We start from the raw sequence: 22682 nt of genomic DNA, 5'->3' as shown, positions 1-22682 counted from the left end.
ACAGCTTTGATGACAAATACTTTATTTAGGGCACTCATCTTACAAACACAGAAAAAAGCCCATGTTAGGATGTAAATCTTTTTCTTATTAACTAGCCTTTTAAAGGCAATAATATTTGTGTTTATATTTTAAACATTTGATATATTTGCCCATTAGGATTGAAGCATTAGCCCCAAATGTTAACTGCTCCAAAGAAAAGCAGTTTCAACAAATAACCTGAAATTGGCTCTGTTACACCAGTTTGATTTATAGGAATTTAAATAATAATGGCCTAAAATGCATATTACAATAACTCTGCTTATCTATAATATCTTAAGCAAACAATTTAGGTAGAAAAGTCATTTGATAAAGGTAATTGGTTCAGGCAAAATAGAACTCACATTTTTCTGCCAGATAATAATTCAGCAGCTATTCTAACTTCAGTAGTGCTTTATTAGACCCAGTTCTCATTCTTCTTAAAGACTTAAGAAAAAAGACACATTCTTTATCTTTAAACAATTATTTTAAAATAAGTAAACAGCAGGAATGGGATAAAACTTCTCTATCAGATTTACTTGCTGTTATTCAATTTCTCAAAAATTTTCTTAGGGGACAGTAGTGTCATATGTTTAGTTTCAGGACAAAGGCACCTTTTAAATTGAAGAGCTTAAAGAAAATCTATAAAGAAGTTTGCTTAACAGATAGTAGGCTAACTAAGCTTTTAGTTGTTAAAATTATCAAAACCAGGGGGAAAAAAACTAACATTTAACGAACTTTAAAACTAATGTGAGGCTAATTTTTAATAAAGAACATCTTTTAAAAATAACAGAAGCAATTATGAACAATTTCTGGAATTACTTTGATAACATGTCCAGCAGGCACATTGTTTTACTATTCTTCTGTGATTTTCTTAACTTCCTAATTAAGAAAAATTATGTAACTTCAGAATGTATCCAGCTTAAGGAAACATTTTTATGCAGGATGGTACCCAGTTAAAACAAGACAAGACCAAATCTTAGAGTCAAACAACATTAATTAACTCATTTGGCAATTATGTATTATTGTTGCTATTATTATTTTGTTTGATTAATGACCAAGCTATTAAATAATTCAAATAATTCAGATTTCTAGCTGTGTTATAAAATGTTCTTTTAATAATTTAGCAATTAATTATAAACCCCTTGCATGTGATTCATGAATATTCACTTTTATATCTTGAGACATGCATTTAAATTTTACAGTTTATTAATTGCTTTTAGCTGCATGTTGTATTAAGGTGCAAATAATCTATTGTAAGTTGGTTGAGTTCATTTAAGAGAGTGTTTACATTTAATGTTGCTTTTTAATAGACAGAAATAAAGTTGCTAAATTCAATACAAGGCAATTGTTAATTTGTTAAAGTTGCAAAAATTTTGTTAAAATGTTTGGGCAATAAAAAATTTTGTTAAAATGTTTTGGCAATAAAAAAATTTCACAGATGTTAATAAATCTTCACTTTATGACTTTCTATCCTATACACTTTTTAATTGCTTTAAATATGTAAATATATTATTTATTTTTAAAGGAATGAGCAAATTAGAATTCCAATTCACTCTAAGGAGACAAAGTTTAAATTTTTCAACAGGATAATTAACTATTTGCTTGGCTTCAATTTATCTGTCTTGTACACACAGCGATTTGACAGAACTAACTAGTGAAAACTAACCAAAGCTAGAAATCAACGCAGAGAATAGTCAAGAAGGGAAAAAGGAAGAGTTTCAGGAAATGATATTTTCCCATCAGTGGATAGGCATGCATACATTAAAGGCATAAAAGACCGTGGGAGGAGAAACAAAAGCTGTAAGCTAAGGATCCTGCAAGTCTGAATTAACTAAATGGGGAAAAAAATGAAATCATTCTGCTTAAACCTGTTCACTAATAAAAGGAGAATCGCTTTTGTTAAATATGCTTGGTGTGATTATCAAGCAAAATTTTTTTCTCCCAGACATCTATGAATAAAACATGCTTTTGAGCACTAGGTAAACAAACAATAAATGGATGAGTTCAGTTACAACATAATAACATTTTATTTGGAAAACATATATAATCATATTTGTATTGGCAATCCAAATTTAATGACTTCTTTCAGTAAAATCAAAGTGCCTCACAAATAACATTTAATGCATAAGGATTGTTTATTCTTTGCCCATTTTTTTTTTCTGTTTTCTCAAATAAACAGATTTTTAAGGTCTCTGCTGAATCATACATAAACTAGGTGAAATGTGATTTTTCAGAAAAGATTTTCTTTTGGATTTTCTTAATTTTAGGTTACAGATGCTGTAAAAATAAATTTAAAAACACATTTTTGAGATAGGGGAGAAAATGTTTCCAGTCTATGTAGCCTGGGTTGATTTGAACAAGACTCTGTGTGTAACCATAGTCTTTGGCTTATTAGCCATTTCATCAACACGACATCATCTTCTGCAAAATATGAATGAGGAGAAACCATTTACAATAAGAAAAGCAAACAACAGAATGAATTTCCTCTGTTGGTGTTTTGTGAGACTGTTAAACAGAAAATGGAGGGAAGAACTCTCTTTAGACGATATCACTTAATTAAGTAAAGCATCCTAATCAGAGTCCCCTCCAATTGTAATGACTGTAGGGAGTCAAGTACATTTCTGTCTATATTAGAGTATCTAACTGCAATGATTTATTGATATTTATTTTAGAAGTGCAACACAAAAGGAATAAAACAGAGGAAGCAGGGAGAGAGGGAACATGCCATTGCTTACTACAGTTACAACCAGAACACAACAAACTTCCTGACTTTCATGTGGGAGGTTTTGCTTTCCAAAATCAGAGCCCACCTTTATAAGAGAATGTTCCTTTCCCTCATTTGATTTTTCCAAATGTTCACTGTGGCGTTTCTTTGTCCATTAGATGAATCATTGATTCACTTTCCTCACTGCAAGAATCACTGCAAATGAGTGGATGAGCACCTGCTGTTTTCTGCAGTGACATTACTGGATTGCATTCTATCCTGATTTTAGTCTTAAAATACAGCTTCTCTGTATGAGAGAGAGATTGAGGAAGGAGAGTAAATATACAGTATAGGCAGACAGACATTGGCTGCCCTCCAAGTTGCACACAGCATAAACCTGTTTATCTGCTACATTTCACAAATCTCAAAAACATGTGAATAATCAGGCAAGCAACTGGATAAGTGATTCACACTAGGGAACCTAACCAATATTCTGATGAGAGGATACTATGATGCTAAGATATTGAGGCAAATAGGCTTGTATTGTAGCAACTGCATATAGTAAAGTTGATTAGTGGTTCAAAGGAGAAAATAATCTGTACTAAAATGAAGTTGAGGCAGTATCCCACCCTGTGGTCTTTGGTTTGTTACATTTATGTGCAAGTTACCTGGATAATTGAGTTTAAAAATATACATTCATTCATACCATTCCAATAATTGGGGTCAGTATACATTGGCCTTCATGTTAGTTGTCAAGGTAATTTATTTCTGGAGACCAAGATCTAAATATTGAGGGCTAGTGCCTTAAAACCCAAATTATACCAACACATCTATTTGAAATTAAATTACCAAACATGCTTAGAACCTATTCATTTTGAAGAAGCAACTTTTCTTGGAAGGCTACAGTCAACTTTTATTATTGTAGAAGATGAATTGTCTGACAATAAGTGAACTAGGCATGTAAGGCTCTCGTTATAGCTACATCACTGCTTTCTCTATTTTTCTCTTTGTTTCTTCCTCATTTGCTGATCATTTAATCTCCCTTTGCCTTATTACCATGATTATTGTGCTTTAGCATTTAGCTGTGAAGTGGAAGCTCTCAAAGGTTTTGAGGCTAACCCCAAAAGTATAAATTGGTTCTGAAAATTTCATGAGGTTGTTTGTGAATTTTAGGCTTAAATCACTTCCATAAACTATATCTGGTTAATTACAGCAAGATGAACTATCAACTTGTTTGATATGTCTGTCTATTCGCTTATACGGTAGACCTGTCATCACAGGTCTATACCAGGAAAATGTAGGTTTCTCTACATTTGCAAACCCAAAATACTATTCCAGAAAGAAGAGCAATAACACAACAAGGCAATTGAATAAACATTGCACACCCTACAGCATTTTTTCCCCTGCATTGCAGAAAGGCAAATTGCTAAAACTTTTTGATACTGGAAAACTTTGTTAAATTATGGTAACCAAAGGCATCATCATCTTAGCAACAGAAAATCTTGGAGAAGGTAGGTGACCTGGAAATTGATGTTCCAAACAATATTCTGCTACATTTGAGCTTCTTCATTAAAGCTTTGCCTCAAGAGAATGTATGTTGAGTCTACTGCCAATTGCATCTGCCAAATGTTTTTTATTGTCTGAACATTTTCTCATCTTCTTGCTTTTCGTCTCAGGTTCTTTTTATTCAGGATCAGGCACAGAGACTGACTGAATGGCTCCAATTATCAGGATTTGAAAACCCAGTATCAGAATCTACCACTTTGTGTAAGTCTGCCCTGAGCAGTGTATTCTTTAGCAACAGGACACTTACATAATATGGGATCATCTTTTCTTCTTTACTTCTCTCTGACCTTGTAAAATATGACAAATTTTTTCATGATTAATAAGTCCACTGCATGGGAGATTTTGCAGGAAATGCAACATAAGAACTAAAAAGCATTCTTTAAAGGATATGTTCAGGTAAGTGACAAATGGAAGTTTATGGGTGGTCAAGGGTGTTACTAAAATTGTTGACAACCTAATCAATAGTCTGAAGACTCAACACATTGATTTTTTAATCATAGAAAATTATACTAGGCTTTCTGTGTGAGTTGGGTTTTGAGTATATGCCCACAAAGCTGAAGTTGGTTCTGTGAACCTCAATTAAGGTCAACCATAGATGTTTTACTCAGCCAAGAAGAACCTTTTAAAAGGTTTTTTTTTTTTTTAAGTGATAGCTATTCTGATTAAAAAACCATCACCGGGGGCCAGGTACGGTGACTCACGCCTGTAATCCTAGCACTTTGGTAGGCCAAGGTGGGCAGATGACCTGAGGTCAGGAGTTCGAGACCAGCCTGGCCAACGAGGTAAAGCCCCATCTCTACTAAAAATACAAAAATTAGCTGGGCATGGTGGCAGGCGCTTGTAATCCCAGCTACTCAGGAGGCTGAGGCAGGGGAATTGCTTGAACCCAGGAGGCAGAGGTTGCAGTGAGCGGAGATCGCGCCATTGCACTCCAGCCTGGGCAACAAGAGCGAAACTCTGTCTCGGGGGGGAAAAAAGACCAAAAACAATCACTAGGGCTGGGCATAGTGACGCATAACTGTAATCTCAAAACTTTAAGAGGCCGAGGCGGGCAAGTTGCTTGAGCCCAGGAGTTCAAGACCAGCTTGGGCAATACAGTATGACCCTTAGCCAGGCATGGTGGCACACACCTGTAGTCCAGCCACCTGGGAGTCTGAAGTGGGAGGATCTCCTGAGCCTCAGACGTCTAGGCTGCAGCAGGCTGTGATCATGCCACTGCACTGCAGCCTTGGTGACAGAATGAGACCATGTCTCAAAAAAAAGAAAATCACCAAATCCTACATAATCTATATACCACAGGAATCTTAGAAATAATATGTGGGCTGCAAGTGAACTTTTTAATTCTCAAAGGCAATACAAAAAGGATATGAAGTTAAAAAAATAAAAAGTTGTTCCTTTCTTTTCCCCTAGTCTCCTCAATCCCATTCCCCAGTGGTGACCTTAATAGTTTCTCACATATTTTTACCAATTTTTAAAAATTCATATGCAAGCACATCATCTTTTAAATCACAAATAAAATCATACAATATATTTACTATTTTAAACTTGTTTTTATTCACCTCAGTGTATGTGGCTGTTGCTCCATGCCCTACACATGGGTTTATCTCATTCTTCTAGAGCTGCAAAAGATATTATATAATATAGTATTATAGATATAACCACTACCATGTTGACAGATATGTAGGTAATTTTTATTTAATTTCTTTGCTTTTACAAATAATACTTCAGCAAACATATGGGTTTTTTTTGTTCTTCTATAAGTGTACTTGCAGAATCAATTCCTTGAAGTAGAATTGCTAGATAAAAACACATTTACAATTTTTGAATTATATTGCCATATTATTGACATAAGAAGTTGTAACCATTTATTTTTCACTGACAATTTTTGAGAGGTGAGGATTTTGACAAGCACTGAGACGAGTTCTGTGTGTGACACATCTGCTTTCTAGTTCATGTCTTCAAACTTGGCTAAACAGAGTTCAGTGGCAGCTGGGAGCCTTAGTGATTATCTCGTGGAAAGAAAGAATCCTCCTATGGCCTATGTGCTCCGAATAGCAGCTGTGGCTGGGAGGAGCAGCACTGGGATGGGGAGAGAAATAGCTAGGGAAGTACGGCTGCCATCAGTTTAGGACTGGGCCTGAGTTTTCACCAAGGCCACTTCCTAAACGCCTTCCTGACAAGGGTGGGGGCTAAAGAGCAAAACCAGGAGCCATTCCCACAGGCTGTCATAAGAGTGGAGAAGCAGCTACATTAGCACCACGTGCAGCCTCGCTTTCTGCGCACACTCTCCATCTCTGCTCAGATTCTAATCCACGTGTGCATTTACCTTTTCTCCATAGCTCACCCTGGCTTATAGGGAAGTGCTATTCTCAGTCACCTGTGGCTGCTCATCAGTGGGCAGGAGTTCTCTAGGCTTCCTCTCTATTTTACCACTTAGTTTGTCTCTGCGTGATTAACCCAGAAAATTTGCCCAACATTGACCCAGTCCCCGGATTTGAAGAGACAGTCTCATCCTTGAAACTTTGACTCCTTATTCAATACTTTTATCTTTATAAGTCCTGTTTTCATCTTGAAATAGAAGCTGGGAAGTGCCTCTTAATCTACACCTAGATCTCAGCCTTTACGTTGAGGGGTTACTTGAATGTTCTCAGGGTTGCAGTTACACTAGAAGTTTGGTTTGTATTTAGCATTAACATGCTAGGCACTATGGTAGCCACTGTGGGTGCAAAGATGAATAAAACACAGTTCACGCCTTCAGAAGTGTATACCATGGTGAGGAGGAAGCACTAACAAATGCAAGCCACTCTGAGAAGCGTTAGAACAGAGGTATTTAATTTAAAAATTCTATGAAGTCTCAATTCTGGAAATTTATCCTACAGACATACAAAAGGACTTATAGACAAGTTGTTTGCTGCAGCATTGCATGTTATGTGAAGAGTTAAGAAACACCCTGTCAACAAGAACATTTTATGAGTCCTATATACTGACATGGAGTGATCTTCAGGATATATTTTATATGAGCAATCAAGCTGAAGAAGACATATGGTGTATGTTGCTTTTTGTGTAAGAAATCTAGGAAATAAAAATATGCATTCATGCTTGTATATACATAACAACATTGGAAGGGCCCGGAGGAACACAGGGCAAGTGTTAACCTATAGGAGGCATCAGAGATTAGGGGGGTGGATAGGAAAAGGGAACATAATACAGCTTTTCAATGTATATGTTTTAATGTCGTTTTAATTCTTGGGCTACGTGATTGCATTATCTAGTCAAAAATAGCATATTCGAAACTTACATAGTAAAATAAGATTTCCCCCTCTTCAACCTCTGCATTTCCCAAGGTGTTTGGAAGTCCTTGGCTACATTTATCTGGGATAAAGAACATTACATGGGACTGGACAAGGGAGGCTCCAAACAGGATAAAGAAATTTTCTTAGAGTCCACTGAATTTTTCTTACCACATTCATAAATCCACTATCTCATGGAGATGATTTTGAGCAGAGCTAGGAGAAAGAATGAATATTCTTCACAAAATTCTGAGAGATGGAATTTCTGGGTTTTTGTTTTGTTTTGTTTGAGACAGAGTCTCCCTCTTGTCACCTGGGCTGGAGTGCAGTGGTGCTATCTCAGCTCACTGCAACCTCTGCCTGCTGGATTCACATGATTCTCCTGCCTCAGCCTCCCAAGTAGCTGGGACTACAGGCATGTGCCACCTCACCTGGCTAACTTTTTGTTTTGTTTTTTGGTATTTTTAGTAGAGATGAGGTATTGCCATGTTGGCCAGACTGGTCTCGAACTCCTGACTTCAGATCATCTGCCTGCCTCGGCCTCCCAAAGTGTTGGGATTACAGGCGTGAGCCACGGCACCCAGCCTGAAATTTCTTATAAAAAGGACACATGTAAGATATGGGAATAATTTCGGATGTTTCATTCTTTTAGCATCCTATAGGCAAGGCTGTGAGAGTGGCCACTTCAGGTTTCCCATGATGATGTGGTAGGAAAGGCATGATTTACCCATACCTTGAGTTGACCTGCTTAAGTCATGAGGTTGAGCAATGTGAAACTTTTCTTCCTAAAGCTTTAAATAGGCTGGGCGTGGTGGTTCGCGCCTGTAATTCCAGCACTTTGGGAAGCCAAGGTGGGAGAATCACTTGAGCCCAGGAATTAGAGACCAGCCTGGGCAACAAAGTGAGACCCTGTTTCTACAAGAAATCAAAACATTAGTGGGGCGTGGGGGCATGGGTCTGTAGTTCTAGTTATACGGGAGGTGGAGGCAGGAGGATTGTTCGAGCCCAGGAGGTGGAGTCTGCAGTGAGCCATTACCGGGCCACTGCACTCCAGCCTGGGTAACAGAGCAAGACCCTGTCATACACACACAAAAAGCTTTAAATAAAGGTTTCATGCCGATCAATGAATAAGAGAAATTGGCTGCCTTACCAAGTAAATGCCTCTTTTATTTAACAAAGATGTGTCCCATAAATTTTCTAGAACATCACATTAAAGTGATTTATAGAAAGGTTGTGGGATAGAATTAGATCTTGAGAATTCTCTGGTCTCTTCCATAAAGTGAAATCAGGAAGTTTTGAAAGAAGGTGGTAGAGAATAAATAACTTGTGAGGAAAAATGTTTATGATGATTTCGTGATTACAATCAGAAGATTGTTAAAGAGTGATATAATCATCACAGGAGCCACACAAGGACATAAAAGGCCCCTGGTGGATGAGGAGGACTTTACTTCCCTGTACATCTCTGCACCAAAGCTCATTACTACTATGACTTCCCTGACTTTCCAGTTCATTTTAGTCCTTTTTGGCCATAAGACTATACCCAGGTGATAAGCTCTGGTTACCTAGGAAGCATGGGGGTAGGTGAGCATGAAGGGGTGATTCCCTGCCTTCCATTCACCAGTTTCTCTCATTGCTTCCCTCATCCCCCACAAATTTTGTCTCTCAGCTGGTCTCAAATCAGTCCTGTGACAAGACTCTGAAAAATCCTAGTGATTTAGGAATGAGGCTTTCAGATATGATAAAATGACCATATAACATATCTAGCCTACACCTAGTATCAGTTTCTTTTTTGAAGTACTAGTGAGTCATTTTATTTTTATGTGATTATCACACAAATGTGAACATGTTAAGCAAGTTATTGCTAGCAATCAGGACCGCTTGTTACATAACATCAGTAAGAGGGACTCAGGTGAGAAACAACTCTGATTATAGGTATTTAGCCCAAATGTACATCAGTTGTAACTCCTTCAATGTATTCTTTTAGCAGCTAATTGAAATACTTTATCAGTGAAAGTCTTGACACAACAGTTACACAAACATACACATAAGAACATGGGGAAATTAAATAAGACTTATAATATACACCTTAACAAAATGATGGCTTAATTTGTACTCCCTTTGTAATTTTAACTAAATATTGTGGTGAGTAGTTCTTACTTTAAATCCTAAGTATATGGGCATTTATTACACACAATATGAAAATACTTCAGGAGGCTTGTGATTAACGCTGTGGTATTCAGGCACAGTTTATAGAGACTTTCAATCAAAGACAAAAGGCCCAAGCAGATGATGAAACACTTAAAAAAGATGTATGTATACAACCAAGGACTTAATTCAGACTTTCTCATTTTAGCTCAGTTCTAGTTCTTGGCTTATTAGGGATGGCCCCAAAGAAGTATTCTCTGAGCCTGGCTCAGGGATGCCCTATGGATTAGCCCCTAGGGTAGGTTGACCAGAAAAAGTACAGGATGTTCAGTTAAATTTAATTCCAGATAAAGAGTGAAAAATTTTAAGTATAAATACGTCTCAAATATTGGATGTAACATACTACATTTAAAAGTTAGTTGTTTATTAGAAATTCAAATGTAATTGGACATTTTTTATTTTCATTTTTTCCTAAATCTGGCATCCCACGGGTGCTGAAGAACACTCAAATACCTCCTTTCCCTGCCCACCATGACTGAACTTGGATCTTTCAATCATACAGACACATGCTTAAACTCTTACGTACTCACTCTCTGAGATAAAATGCCTTACAGATTTGAAATCCTCAAATCCAGAATTTCTTTTTTTTTTTTTTGAGATGGAGTCTCACTCTGTCGCCCAGGCTAGAGTGCAGTGACGCGATCTCGGCTCACTGCAAGCTCTGCCTCCCGGGTTCACGCCATTCTCCTGCCTCAGCCTCCCGAGTAGCTGGGACTACAGGCGCCCCCTACCATGTCTGGCTAATTGTTTTTGTATTTTTAGCAGAGACGTGGTTTCACCGTGTTAGCCAGGATGGTCTCGATCTCCTGACCTCGTGATCCACCTACTTTGGCCTCCCAAAGTGCTGGGATTACAGGCGTGAGCCATCGCGCCCGGACCAAATCCAGAATTTCAATCTAGCTCCATGGTCTGGATCTTTTATTGGATATTGTCTATTACCTAAGCTTGTTCCCTCCCCATATAACATTTTGTTTATCCCACATATTTTCAAAGACATTTTTAAACATTTGTTTTTGAAGAGAAACATCAATTGCCTTGCCGCTAAATGTAATACAGAGAACATTTGAACATCTAAGTTCCTTTCTCTCTCTCTTCCTGAACTTAAATGCAATTTTGATTTTTCTTTCTTTTTGTTTCAGACGGAGTCTTACTCTGTCACCCAGGCTGGAGTGCAGTGGCGCTATCTTGGCTCACTGCAACCTCTGCCTTCCAGGTTCAAGTGATTCTTATGCCTCAGCCTCCTGGGTAGCTGGGATTACAGGTGCATGCAGCCACACCTGGCTAGTTTTTGTATTTTTAGTAGAGACGGGTTTTTGTCATGTTGGCCAGGCCAGTCTTGAACCCCTGACCTCAAGTGATCCACCTACTTCGGCCTCTCAAAGTGCTGGAATTACAGATATGAGCCACTGCGCCTGGCCCAATTTTGATTTTTCAAAAACATGTTCTTACGGTTTGGTGCTTAAATTTTAAAGAGTAGACAGATGTGAAATGAGATAGGAGAGTGCTTTTCAGACTAAGTTTGTACCTCTAGACTGGTCTCTTGGAACTGTGGTAAAGGTAGCTACTCAAAGGTTTAATTTAAGATTTTCTCAGTTAAACCAAATGCCATTACTACTAAAATACAGGAACTAAAGAAAAGGAACAGCAATTTGGTAGGATAAAGAATAAAGACTGTAGAGTTAGCAGATTTGAGATCAAGTCCTAGCTCTGTACCAGAAGTAGCTGTGAGATCCTAGGCAAGTCATTTAGCCTCTGTGACTTGCCAGTTTCCTCCTCAATACAACAGGGAGAGTAGGGCCACCCAAAAGAGACATACTATTTGTAGAAATGATTTGTAAACTTCAAGTTCAATCCAGATGCTTGCAGTGGTGATGATGAAGATGATGGTCAAGACATAAACATTACACAAGTCAATTATTAAAGAGATTTAAATTTTGACTCTCAATTTTTTTACTACCTACTTGGTTCACAAGAACTATATATATAAGAGTATCGTTCTTGTATGGGTTGAGAAAAGAAAAAAGACACCAAAAACTAACCCAATTTCACATACTTTTAGAAAACAGCTAACTAAAAGGTTGTGTGTCTAAGAATGGGATGTTTAGAGTAAAATATTTAGGATCACATTGAAATCATGGATAACAGAGAAGAACACTGAGGAACATTTTGTTTAAAGCCATTTACTTTTATTTTTGAGTCAATACTCATTCGATACTCAGCCTATTTATTTTATAAAAAGCATTAGCAAGGTCTTTTCAGACTCATTTATTATTATTATTGCCATAATCAGCTTGGAGTTTTCAGTGCATAGTGAAGGCTTTAAGGAGATGTTGAGTGTATCTATTTGTTCAGTGATAATAGAGAGGATGGAGCAAGAGAAGAGGTGGGCTGTATGCCCTAGGGTTCCTTTTTGGCACTTGTGTCCTATGCTCAAGGAGAAGGGTGGAGGGAGCTCCCAGGCCAGCTTTGGTGAAGACTGTGGGGGTGCTGAGCTGTCTGAGCACTGGGTGCCAACTCTGATTGGAGAGTATTTATCCTTGTTGAATTTTACTTCAGGCTTTATTATATAACCAACACATACATGTTACAGAAAACTAGTGAATATAGATAAGCAAACAAAGAGAACTTAACAGTCACCCCTAACTCTTCCCCGCCCAGAGGTTTGGAATGCTTGTGAGATGTTAGTTTGTGTTGCACTGTATCCCCACGTGAGTTGTGAGCTCTGTGAGGGAACAGAGTTCATCCTGCTCTGTCAGCACCCCCAGAGAGGCCTATTATGGTGGTCTGCGTGGAGGTGTTACTCAACACACTCATTTTAACCAAGGCATCTAGGTTGGCGCTAAAAGTCTTTGTCACCAAATCCTGAGCTCCATCCTTTACAGGGTCTCAAATTGCTTCTCTTTCACTTCCACTTCCCACACTTGGTCATAAAAGTAAAGGAGTTGGGGTTCCAGCGCTACATTAAAAGTGTCTACCTTTAGAACTCAGGATCATCTGAGGGACTGAGTGGAGAGGGATCAAGTGGGATAAGCCTGGCCCAGTCATCAAACTTTACTTGTTGGAGTGGAGCAGTTACCCTAAGTACCTCAGGTTGTTTGCCTTTGCTCCAGGTGCAGATTTCCATGGACTCAGTTCTGGATCCTGGGACAAAGAGGGGATGGTACATAAAAATCAGACGACACATCTTTACCCAAGCCTCTGAGGCTTTGGCAAGGCAGGCAATATTGCTTTGGAAATAACTCGATGGAGAGAATAAATAGAAGGAGGCATTCTTCTCCACTGCACCATAAATCACTGAGCAGCATTGGCCCATCTGTGCTCTGGGGTATTGGTGGCAGCGCCAGTAGAACATGCAGTGGTGGTGGCCAGCAGAGGGGCAAGTGGCCTGGTGCTATACAGGAGGCAGTGGTTTCCAGAGAGGCACAGACATGGTAGAGCCCTGAAGTGCAGTAGGATCTAGAAGTATTCCAGTTTACAGTAGATGTGGTTGTACCTGTAGGACACAGTGGTAATCAACAGAGCAAAACAAAAGCATAAGAGTGGCATCTTTCCCATGAATTATAACCAAGTACTTGCAAGACACAACCCAAGACATGTGTGTTGCATGTGTGTGTCTGTGTGTGTGTGGAGAAGGGCAAAAACTCTAGAGAGGGCTCCATTGCAGACATCTGACCTGACTTCCTCTTTCCTAAAACCAGTCCTAAAAAGTGTTACTAAAGTAATAAAATGATTGTCCTTTCCAGTCATTTGACTAAACTATTTTTGAACTCACAGTCTTCCTCTGGTGTCCTATAATACTTGAAGTGGATTAAGGAATCTCTGACTCTCTCCCCACAATTTCTGGGTTAATAATAATATTGACCTTGTAGGGTTGTTAGGAGGATTAAACAGTGTAATACTTGTTAAGAGCTCAGCACAGTGCCAGGCATATAATAAGCACTTTTCAGTATTAACTCTAATATGACTGCTGCCTCAGTTCACCTCCCAGACAGGTCTCATTTTCTGCTTAGTGTGCTGAGAGAGAGACTTAAGCTTAAATTGTGACTCACCATTAATGTCCTTGGACATATTACTTAATTTCTGGGTAATCTGAATTAACCCTACAAATATGGAGCCCACTGTGTGCCAAGCATTGTGCCAAGTACTGCAGACCCATGTATAAACAGCTTGAACATCCCTCTGCCTACAAAGCGTGCAATGTCTAGGAGGCAGGGGAGGCAACGAAATGAGCAATTTTAATACAGAGCTGCAAGGAAATCAGATGTGCATATGCCCACTCATCCAACTTGTGTTGGACCAATAGTTAATAGACTCATTCAAAAAGTCAGTAAAGTGGAGAGTCATTAAAAATGTTATCTACATGCCTTAAATGTTCTATTTCAATTTAAAGAGAGTAGAGGTTGTTAGGAGATGGGAGCAGGGGAATGTGGAGTGGTTACTCAAGAGTACAGGGCGTTTTTCTGGGGTGATGAACAAGTTTTGAAACTAGACAGAGTTGGTAGTGGCACAGCATCATGACTGCACTAAATGCCATTGACTTGTATATTTTCAAATGGTTAATTGTATGTTATATAAATTTCACTTCAATAAAATACAAACGTATATTATTTTGCCAATTTTTTGATGCAAGGCTAAGGACTTTTCCTTAAATATATGTCCAGTAATTGAAGTCCCAGTCATCTTTCTGATATAAACCACATCCATAATATATACACACGTTTTATTTCTATTTTAATTTCTTTAAATTGGAGCAAGAACTTAGATGCTGACAAATCTATGTCAGAGTAGAATCTGTTTAGATGTTTAATGATTTCTTTCCATTTCCAATTTTATATCCATGAGAGTAACTTTTAGAAGCTTACATTTATGTCTTTGTACATTATAGAAACAACTTTCTGTACTTATATTTTATGAATTTACATAAGATTTCCTCAAATAACATAGCTATAACCATAGTAAAACTATTATAAAATAATTTAGACCAAACACATCTGACTCTTGGTAGGCATACAATGCAATTCAACTGGTGAGAGCAGTAGTAAGATGAGTGTATAGACAGCAGCTTATCAGCTTTGAGCTTTGGGGAGGGCAGGGCAGTAGTCAGTGTGCTTTACAAATGAAATTACATGTATCAAGTAAGCTGGTTAAATAGAGGCCACTTTAAGAGCATTTGTAATACAGTGGATGTCCAGAAGAAGGATGCTTAACCTGGACTGGGGGTTGAGGAACATCTTTCCAAGGGAAGTGACATAAGTTGAGATCTAAAGGTGTGGAAGGACTTAGCCAGAAGAAAAGTCAGAAGAACTGTTTCAAGCACTGGAAACAACCAGAGAGAAAAGAGAGGTGCATTGGAGTAACAGCAAGAAGTATTGCTGGAGTGTGGCGTGCAGAAGGGGATGTGTTGAAGATGAAACTTGGAGAGAATCATGTTAACCATGTTAAGAAGTTTAGACTTCATTTTAGGGACAGTGGAAAGCCATGGAAAATTTTAAAGTAGAGGACTGACAAAATCAGACTTGTGTTTTAGAAAGATCCCCTGGACTGCATTCCAGGGACCAGAATAGAGATGGTGGTAGGGCAGTGGAGGCGTGAAGGGTAGGGAAGTCCAGTGACGGGGCTACCAAGGGAGTGGTGAAATGAGCCTAGTACTATAGGGATAGAGAAGAGTACACATCAGCTCTGAGAGGCAGGTAGGGGGTAGACTGTATAGGGGTTTAGTGGCCGAGTGTATTTGGGGGTGAAGGAAAGAAGGAAGACCAGCTTTGGTGATGGTGTCATTTGCTGAAATAGAGAACATGGAACAAGAGTAGCTTTGGAAAGATGAGGTAAATTTAGAATATATTGAATTTGAGGTCTAATGAAGCTGTGGGATGTCCATTAAGTAGCTAGACATGTAACTCTAAAACTGGATCTCAAGGGTTAAAGGGGCCAAAAAGTCATATAAGGTAAGGAATGGAAAGGATGCAATGAATTTTATCAATGAGGAGGTCCCTGGTAACATTGGTGAAAGCAGCTTTAGAAAGCAGGTAGGCACATGAGCCCAGTGGTAATGGGTCGGGGAGTGTGTGGGCATGAGGAAATGACCATGGGTACTTAATCATTTAGAGAATTTGGGATTTGAAGGGGAGGATGGAGTAGGGGAATTTCCAGAATAGCTGAAAGAAAGAAGAGTAGGGGATGAAGAACGTATTTAAGCATTACTAAGATGAGTCAGTAGAAAGGTAAAGGCTGCAAACGTAAGGGAGGAAATAATGAGGGGGTTAAACACAGAAACCCACACTTAGTATGGAACGCTGTTATAAGGGGATAAGTGAGTAAGCCCATGTAAAGCATTATGCTTTGCCGGGCACAGTGGCCCACGTCTGTAATCCCAACACTTTGGGAGGCCGAGGCAGGCAGATAGCTTGCGCTCAGGAGTTCAAGACCAGCCCGGGCAACATGACAAACCCTGTCTCTGCAAAAAACACTAAAATTAGCTGGGCATGGTGGTTCACGCCTGTAGTCACAGCTACTTGGGAGGCTGAGGAATGGGAATCCCATGAGCCCAGGAGGTTGAGGCTGCAGTGAGTGGTGACTGCGCCATTGTTCGTTCCTTTCATTCTCTATGCACTGCCCATCCCCCATTTTGTTTCATCTGTGCCCTGATATAGTTACTTTGGCCTATGCCTTTTTGGCTGCATACCTGTGGTTTTGGATAGTTACCCATGCAATTCTGGATGGACATCTAGGTTTAGAAACTAGTAGAGACTGGTCTAATGACTTGCCTGTCCCCTCTTCCCATATATGGCCTCAGCAAATCCCATTTCTCAAATGTGTACTCTCATTTTCACTGTCATGTTTAGCTGCTCAGCAGAGGTGATGGGCTACTAACCACACCTGAGTCATCTCATGTACTCTTTCAGACTTCAGACTATCTTAGCTTCCCATTTTTTCAACTAAGCTAAGATGGGAGGTTTCTGTTCATTGTGGAAAGAGGCTCTTTTCTCCTCGTAGACGTATTCCAATGTTTATCTTTAATTATTAACAAGAATTATTAAATGCTTAGTTCATTGCTTGCACACGGTATTCAAAAAACTGAATTTTCCTTTCCTTAGTTCTGTTTGACACATTTCATTTCCTCATTGCTCACCTCTTAACCATTTTTCTGCCATACAGGCCCTCCTCCTCATGCCCTCTTTTTTTTTTTTTTTCTTAGCATTTCAATATGTTTCTTTCCAATTATTTCTATGCTTTGGAAAAATATAATTGAAAAATTACTGCATGTTCTTTTTTCACTTGCTATTTTAATGTAACTATTTTCCTGTTAAAATTATTAACTATAATTTTGATAACTGCTAGATATACCAGCTATATCAAGCTTCATCTGGCCATTTTCCTATAATCAAACATTTAGGTGCTCATGTGTTTACCCATATATTTTTGTTCACATTGTTTATTATTTCCCTACCTGAGGCTTCTAGAAGTGGCATTACAATGGTAAGCAATTTAAGAGGAATACAAAAGCTAGTTTCATATTAAGAACTGATACCACATTAAGAAGTGATACTGCTGTTTTCTCACCAGCAGACTACTAACTTTTCAAGTCCCATTGATATTACAGCAAAAAAGAATGGCTTTACGAATCTCATTCATTTTATAAGTAGCATCATCTTCATTTTAAAAATATAAGTCACCTAATTGTTTGCAGTGTTATACACTGTTCAGAGAACTACATAGCTCTGATTCCTTCATTCCAAAAGTGTACATTCCAAGGAAGATACACCGATGTGAAGATTCACCAAATGCAGACAAGAACTATTAAAAGTACCCCATGGATGGACCTCCAAATGAGTGTAGGGTAATTGCGCTTAAAATATTAGGACCAAAGTACATTTATTTTATAGATGGAGGAGGGGAGGAGATGAGTGGGGACTAGCTGAGACATCCAGTCTTCACCTGGACATATGGAAAGAACAAATGTGTGATCTGCTCATTCCCTCCGAAGGTCTCTGTTGTTACATATTTCCTCCTCTCTTCCAGAGCATAATAACCACTGACTGTTCTCAGAAAGGTACTGTGACCACCACTTGCTTGGCTCTCCAACCTCCTCCCCGATTTCCCTCTTGATTCCTCTTTGCCATATCACCTTCTGTCCCCTAGCCTTGCCTCAGGTCCCTGACGAATCCTGCCCTTAATCTGTGGGGGTGGTAGGTGGCACTGGTTTGAAGAGCTTACTGGATCTCCCTCAGTGAGTCAGCCTGGAGTTGTGTTTGAAAACCACAGGCCCTGACTGTGGCTGTCAGACCTCCCAGACACCACCTGCTGCTGCCTGTCATCATCTTCAGGTGCTGGGCTCCCCTGTGGGCCTCCTCCTCTCGCCTCTGCTGCAGTGGTCCCATGGGTGCCCGCCCTCTCTGACACCACAAGAGAAGCCATCTAGATTCCAGGAACAAAGTCATCTTTATTTGCCTCCTTCCCACTGAAGGTAAAAGCAACATGAATAACCACAACAAATACTTAGTGAGTGCTTACTATTATTCATTTAATTGTTGGCCCTTCCATCCCTGGCCATGATGAGAGATATGCCATAACTTACTCCTAAAGAGACCTGAGGACACACGTGCGCAAACATATTGGGTATATCATCACTGGCATCAAAACTGATTTTCCCTGTCTACCCAGAACAGGCCCAAGGGAGAGGGAAAAGTGGATACCCACCTGTGTCGCTGTTTGTGTGCCAAGTCCAGGAACAGTCCATACAGCCCTGCGGCATCCCACGACGCTGTCACAAAGAAGTTCATCCGAGGCCGAGGTGTTGTCACCAGAATGTTCGTTAAAGTAGGAACGCTGACTTTGTTCTTGGGCAGATTCTCTTCCTGTGGAGTATCCAGCCTGTTTGCCTAGTTTCCTTGTTCTTCTGGGGTCTGATCTCTATCTGTTTTACTGCATTCCAGCTACCAAAGTGGTGTAAGTAAAATTGAAAGAATTCTAAATAGCTTTTTCCCCCATGTTAGCTGCCTCACGTTAATGTGGTCTTATGGTCTGCAAATAAGTGTTTTGATGATTTGGCGACTGCAGTTATCCATACTAGCTCTCCTACCACTGACTACTGACAGCTAATTATTATCGAATACCCATCCACCCAGGGTGAGTTATAAGTTATACCAGGTGTTTTGCTTACCAATACTAATGCAATTAACTTTACTGTTTACTCGCTCATCTTAAAGTAATCAGCTGGTAAAATAAGATGGATTGGATAGGTACTTGAATTTTTTTTGTTTGTGAGGCTTTTCCCCTATTCATATTAAATTTAAACTGTTTTTCAAATTTATTTTACTATTCATATTTCTTGTGCATGAATCATATAATCATGTCCTTTGCCCATTTATCCGTTGGGAATATTATTAGTGTTCACATGTATGTTTGAATAACTTTTCATATACTTGGTGCTGATAATTCTATTTTTCATGTGTGTTGATTTTTTTGGTTTTTATTGTTAGTTATTTCTATTACTTAGAAGTTAAAAATTTATGTAATTATATTTGACCATTTTATTTCATTTCTAATTTCTCCATTTGCTCCAAATGTAAGAAAATTATCACTTTAAAGTGAGACTAAAAGCCCTATATATTCTTTTAGGTCTCTATTTCCCACCATCCCTGAGATTTTACTCTGACATTCTCTGGGCCTTACAGCCCAGGCCCCATAATTATTCAACACATTATTTTCACAAGGTTAGATGCTTGTGTTATGACTTCAACTGAGCAGTCACCTTAGAGTCTACTACCTACCTATTTATCCTGTCTTTACAACTATTTGTCATGTTTTCTGTTGTCCAAGGGGCTTAGAACATTCACACCCAACTTCAATCATTCACCTACTCATTTACTTATTCATTCACTCACACTTTCATTTATTCATTCATTTACTATATTTGGCACACAAACTCTAGGATGACCACCAGGGATCCTTGCTTCCTGGTGTGTTCACTCTTGTGTGTAGGCAGGACCTGGGACTTGCTTCTAACCAACAGAATATGGCAAAAGTGGTGGGATGTTCTTCCTGTGATTGTGTTACATAATATAAGATGCTGTCTTGCTAGTAGACTCACTCTAGACGCTCTCCTTGTTGGCTTGATGAAGTAAGTAGTCATGTTAAGGAAGCTGTCATGGTGAGGAACCTTGGGCAAACTCCAGCCATCAGTCAGAAAGAAGTCTGGATCCTTGGTCTTAGAGCAGCATGGAAATGAATTCTGCCAATAACCTGAGTGAGCTTAAAAAGGGGTTTCTTCCTCAGTCAAGTCTCCAGATGAGAACACTGTCCAGGTGTCACCTTGATTACAGTGTTGTGAGATTCTAAGCAGATGGCCCATCTAAGCCATGCCCTTACCTAGAAACTGTAAGATAATAAGCAGTTGCTGTTTTGAGCCACAAAGTATGCAGTAATTTGTTATGCAGAAATAGAAAACAAATACATGGTGCTGTGCTAATGATCATACGCATGATCTCTTAGTGCTTCAAGTAACGGTCTTAAGCCTGATACTAATATTATCTTCATTTACAGATGGAGAAACTGAGGCCCAGAAATTGATCTCCAGAATGCTTTGCTCTTAGCCACTATACTATTATGGCATATTTTATCTTTATGTATTACATTATTTCATGGATTCAAGTTTATCAATGTCCTTTGACAAGTTTAAAAATCCGTCTGCTCACATGCACACGTATGTTCATTGCAGCACTATTCACAATAGCAAAGACTTGGAATCAACCCAATGTCCATCAGTGACAGACTGGATTAAGAAAATGTGGCACATATATACCATGGAATACTATGCAGCCATAAAAAAGGATGAGTTTGTGTCCTTTGTAGGGACATGGATGCAGCTGGAAACCATCATTCTCAGCAAACTATTGCAAGAACAGAAAACCAAACACCGCATGTTCTCACTCATAGGTGGGAACTGAACAATGAGATCACTTGGACTCGGGAAGGGGAATATCACACACCGAGGCCTATTATGGGGAGGGGGGAGGGAGGAGGGATTGCACTGGGAGTTATACCTGATGTAAAGGACGAGTTGATGGGTGCTGATGAGTTGATGGGTGCAGCACACCAACATGGCACAAGTATACATATGTAACAAACCTGCACGTTATGCACATGTACCCTAGAACTTAAAGTATGATAATAATTAAAAAATAAAAATAAAAATAAAAATCTGTCTGCTAAATCCTATCAAATACATTAAGGAAAAATCCCACTTGGCACATCTCCCAAACAAGGTAGATGTTTTTATAGGTTCAACTCTATAAAGACATTTCATGTAACTGTTTTGTGCTGTACTTATACCATACATCTTGCAGAAATAATATTAGATTCATGAATAGGAAATATTTTTATTAAAAGTGATGGACTGGCTGGGAGTGGTGGCTCACGCCTGCAATCCCAGCACTATGGTAGGCCGAGGGGGGCGGATCACGAAGTCAGGAGTTCGAGACCAGCCTGACCAACATGGTGAAACCCTGTCTCTACTAAAAATACAAAAAATTAGCTGGATGTGGTGGTGCAGACCTGTAATCCCAGCTACTCAGGAGGCTGAGGCAGGAGAATTGCTCAAACCTGGGAGACAGAGGTTGCAGTGAGCCGAGATGTTGCCACTGCTGCACTCCAGCCTGGATGACAGAGAGAGGCTCCGTCTCAAAAAAAAAAAAAAAAAAAGCGACAGATTATGAACTATTTAGAAGAAAGAATAATCATGGCAGACATGAGTCCTAAATACTTTGAATTTATCTGGAATTAGGACGTTCAGAAAAACATTAGTTAAAATGTGCTGCTGCTTGGATTCTGTCTTTAACTTTGCTGTAAGACTAAAACATTTAATCTGTGTCTTACTGTTAACATTTCTGATCAGGTATAGGGAAAAACATAATATAGAGAGATTTAGAAACACTTTTTTTTTTTTTAACTGCTAAAGTCCTATTTGGTTCATTGTTCTGAGGAGTTAAGGTGGAATTGTGATCCCAGTACCATGTCTTCTAATAAAAGTCATTTTTGCTCTGCATTTATCAGATGTTAATTATTCATACTGCATGACTGAGGATTTTGGAGGCAGAGAGAGATTCATCTGCAATATTTGGAACACTAGTGGAGGTCTACATCAACACAGAATTTATACAGCAGCTGGTGCTAGTCAGAGCTAATGATAGAATTTCAGTTTAATAAAAAGACCCCCAACTGAGCACACCATCTTGAAAAAAGTATACTTATCAAACAGCTTTCAATCAGTTCAAGAGAGACACCTTAATTGGGAAGAGGAAGAACTGAAGAGTAGTTTGTAATCATGCCAATTCTAGATCAATAACTGCATGTCTGTTCTTTGGTAGACATAGCTTTTGCTTTATATTAAGTAATCATTTATATATTCTCTCTATTTGGATAAGGAAACCTTTCCTTTATTTGACAATGTAGAATGATATACTCTTTTAATTCACCTCTGTGTCTTTGTAATAAACATGTGTAAAATTTAGACATGTGATGGTAAAGGTCAATATAATTATTTGTTTTTAAAATACAATTTGTATCTAACAGGAAAATGGTGCTCATGAAATTTTTATATTTTCAAAAATTGTTTTGTTGAAATAAAATGTTATGAGTAAAGTTAAATGATGGTGGTTTAACTATAAGAAGAGTATACTGAACACTGATAATCTGATTTATATGAAATTACTTCGGGGAAGGCTGTATAATCTAATAAGAAACAAAAAGAAGACAGTTTACTTTTTGCAGGAAAGATTTGGAACACTAAAGAAGAATATGATTCAGTTATGAAATTTTTATATTTTCAAAAATTGTTTTGTTGAAATAAAATGTTATGAGTAAAGTTAAATGATGGTGGTTTAACTATAAGAAGAGTATAC

At 38.6% G+C, this 22682-nt stretch overlaps 1 protein-coding gene across 2 annotated transcripts in view; it reads left to right on the top strand.

Annotated features, from left to right (window-relative positions):
- SFTA3 (surfactant associated 3) overlaps positions 1 to 22428 on the top strand; it is a 40421-nt gene extending 17993 nt beyond the window's left edge. Inside the window, exons 2-4 of one of the 2 annotated variants that reach the window (XM_011926042.1) lie at positions 4399 to 4489; positions 18450 to 18574; positions 21835 to 22428. In XM_011926042.1, the coding sequence (XP_011781432.1) occupies positions 4399 to 4489; positions 18450 to 18574; positions 21835 to 21858 (240 nt within the window). In that variant the 3' untranslated portion in view covers positions 21859 to 22428. The remainder of the gene's footprint in view (positions 1 to 4398; positions 4490 to 18449; positions 18575 to 21834) is intronic. The other variant, XM_011926052.1, reaches the window with a different exon arrangement.
- The last annotated feature ends 254 nt before the right edge of the window (positions 22429 to 22682 follow it).

The sequence above is a fragment of the Colobus angolensis genome, unplaced genomic scaffold, assembly GCF_000951035.1.
Source record: "Colobus angolensis palliatus isolate OR3802 unplaced genomic scaffold, Cang.pa_1.0 Scaffold119, whole genome shotgun sequence".
Lineage (NCBI taxonomy): Eukaryota > Metazoa > Chordata > Mammalia > Primates > Cercopithecidae > Colobus > Colobus angolensis.
The sequence above is the reverse complement of the archived record's forward strand: the minus strand, read 5'-3'. Positions and strand labels throughout refer to the sequence as shown.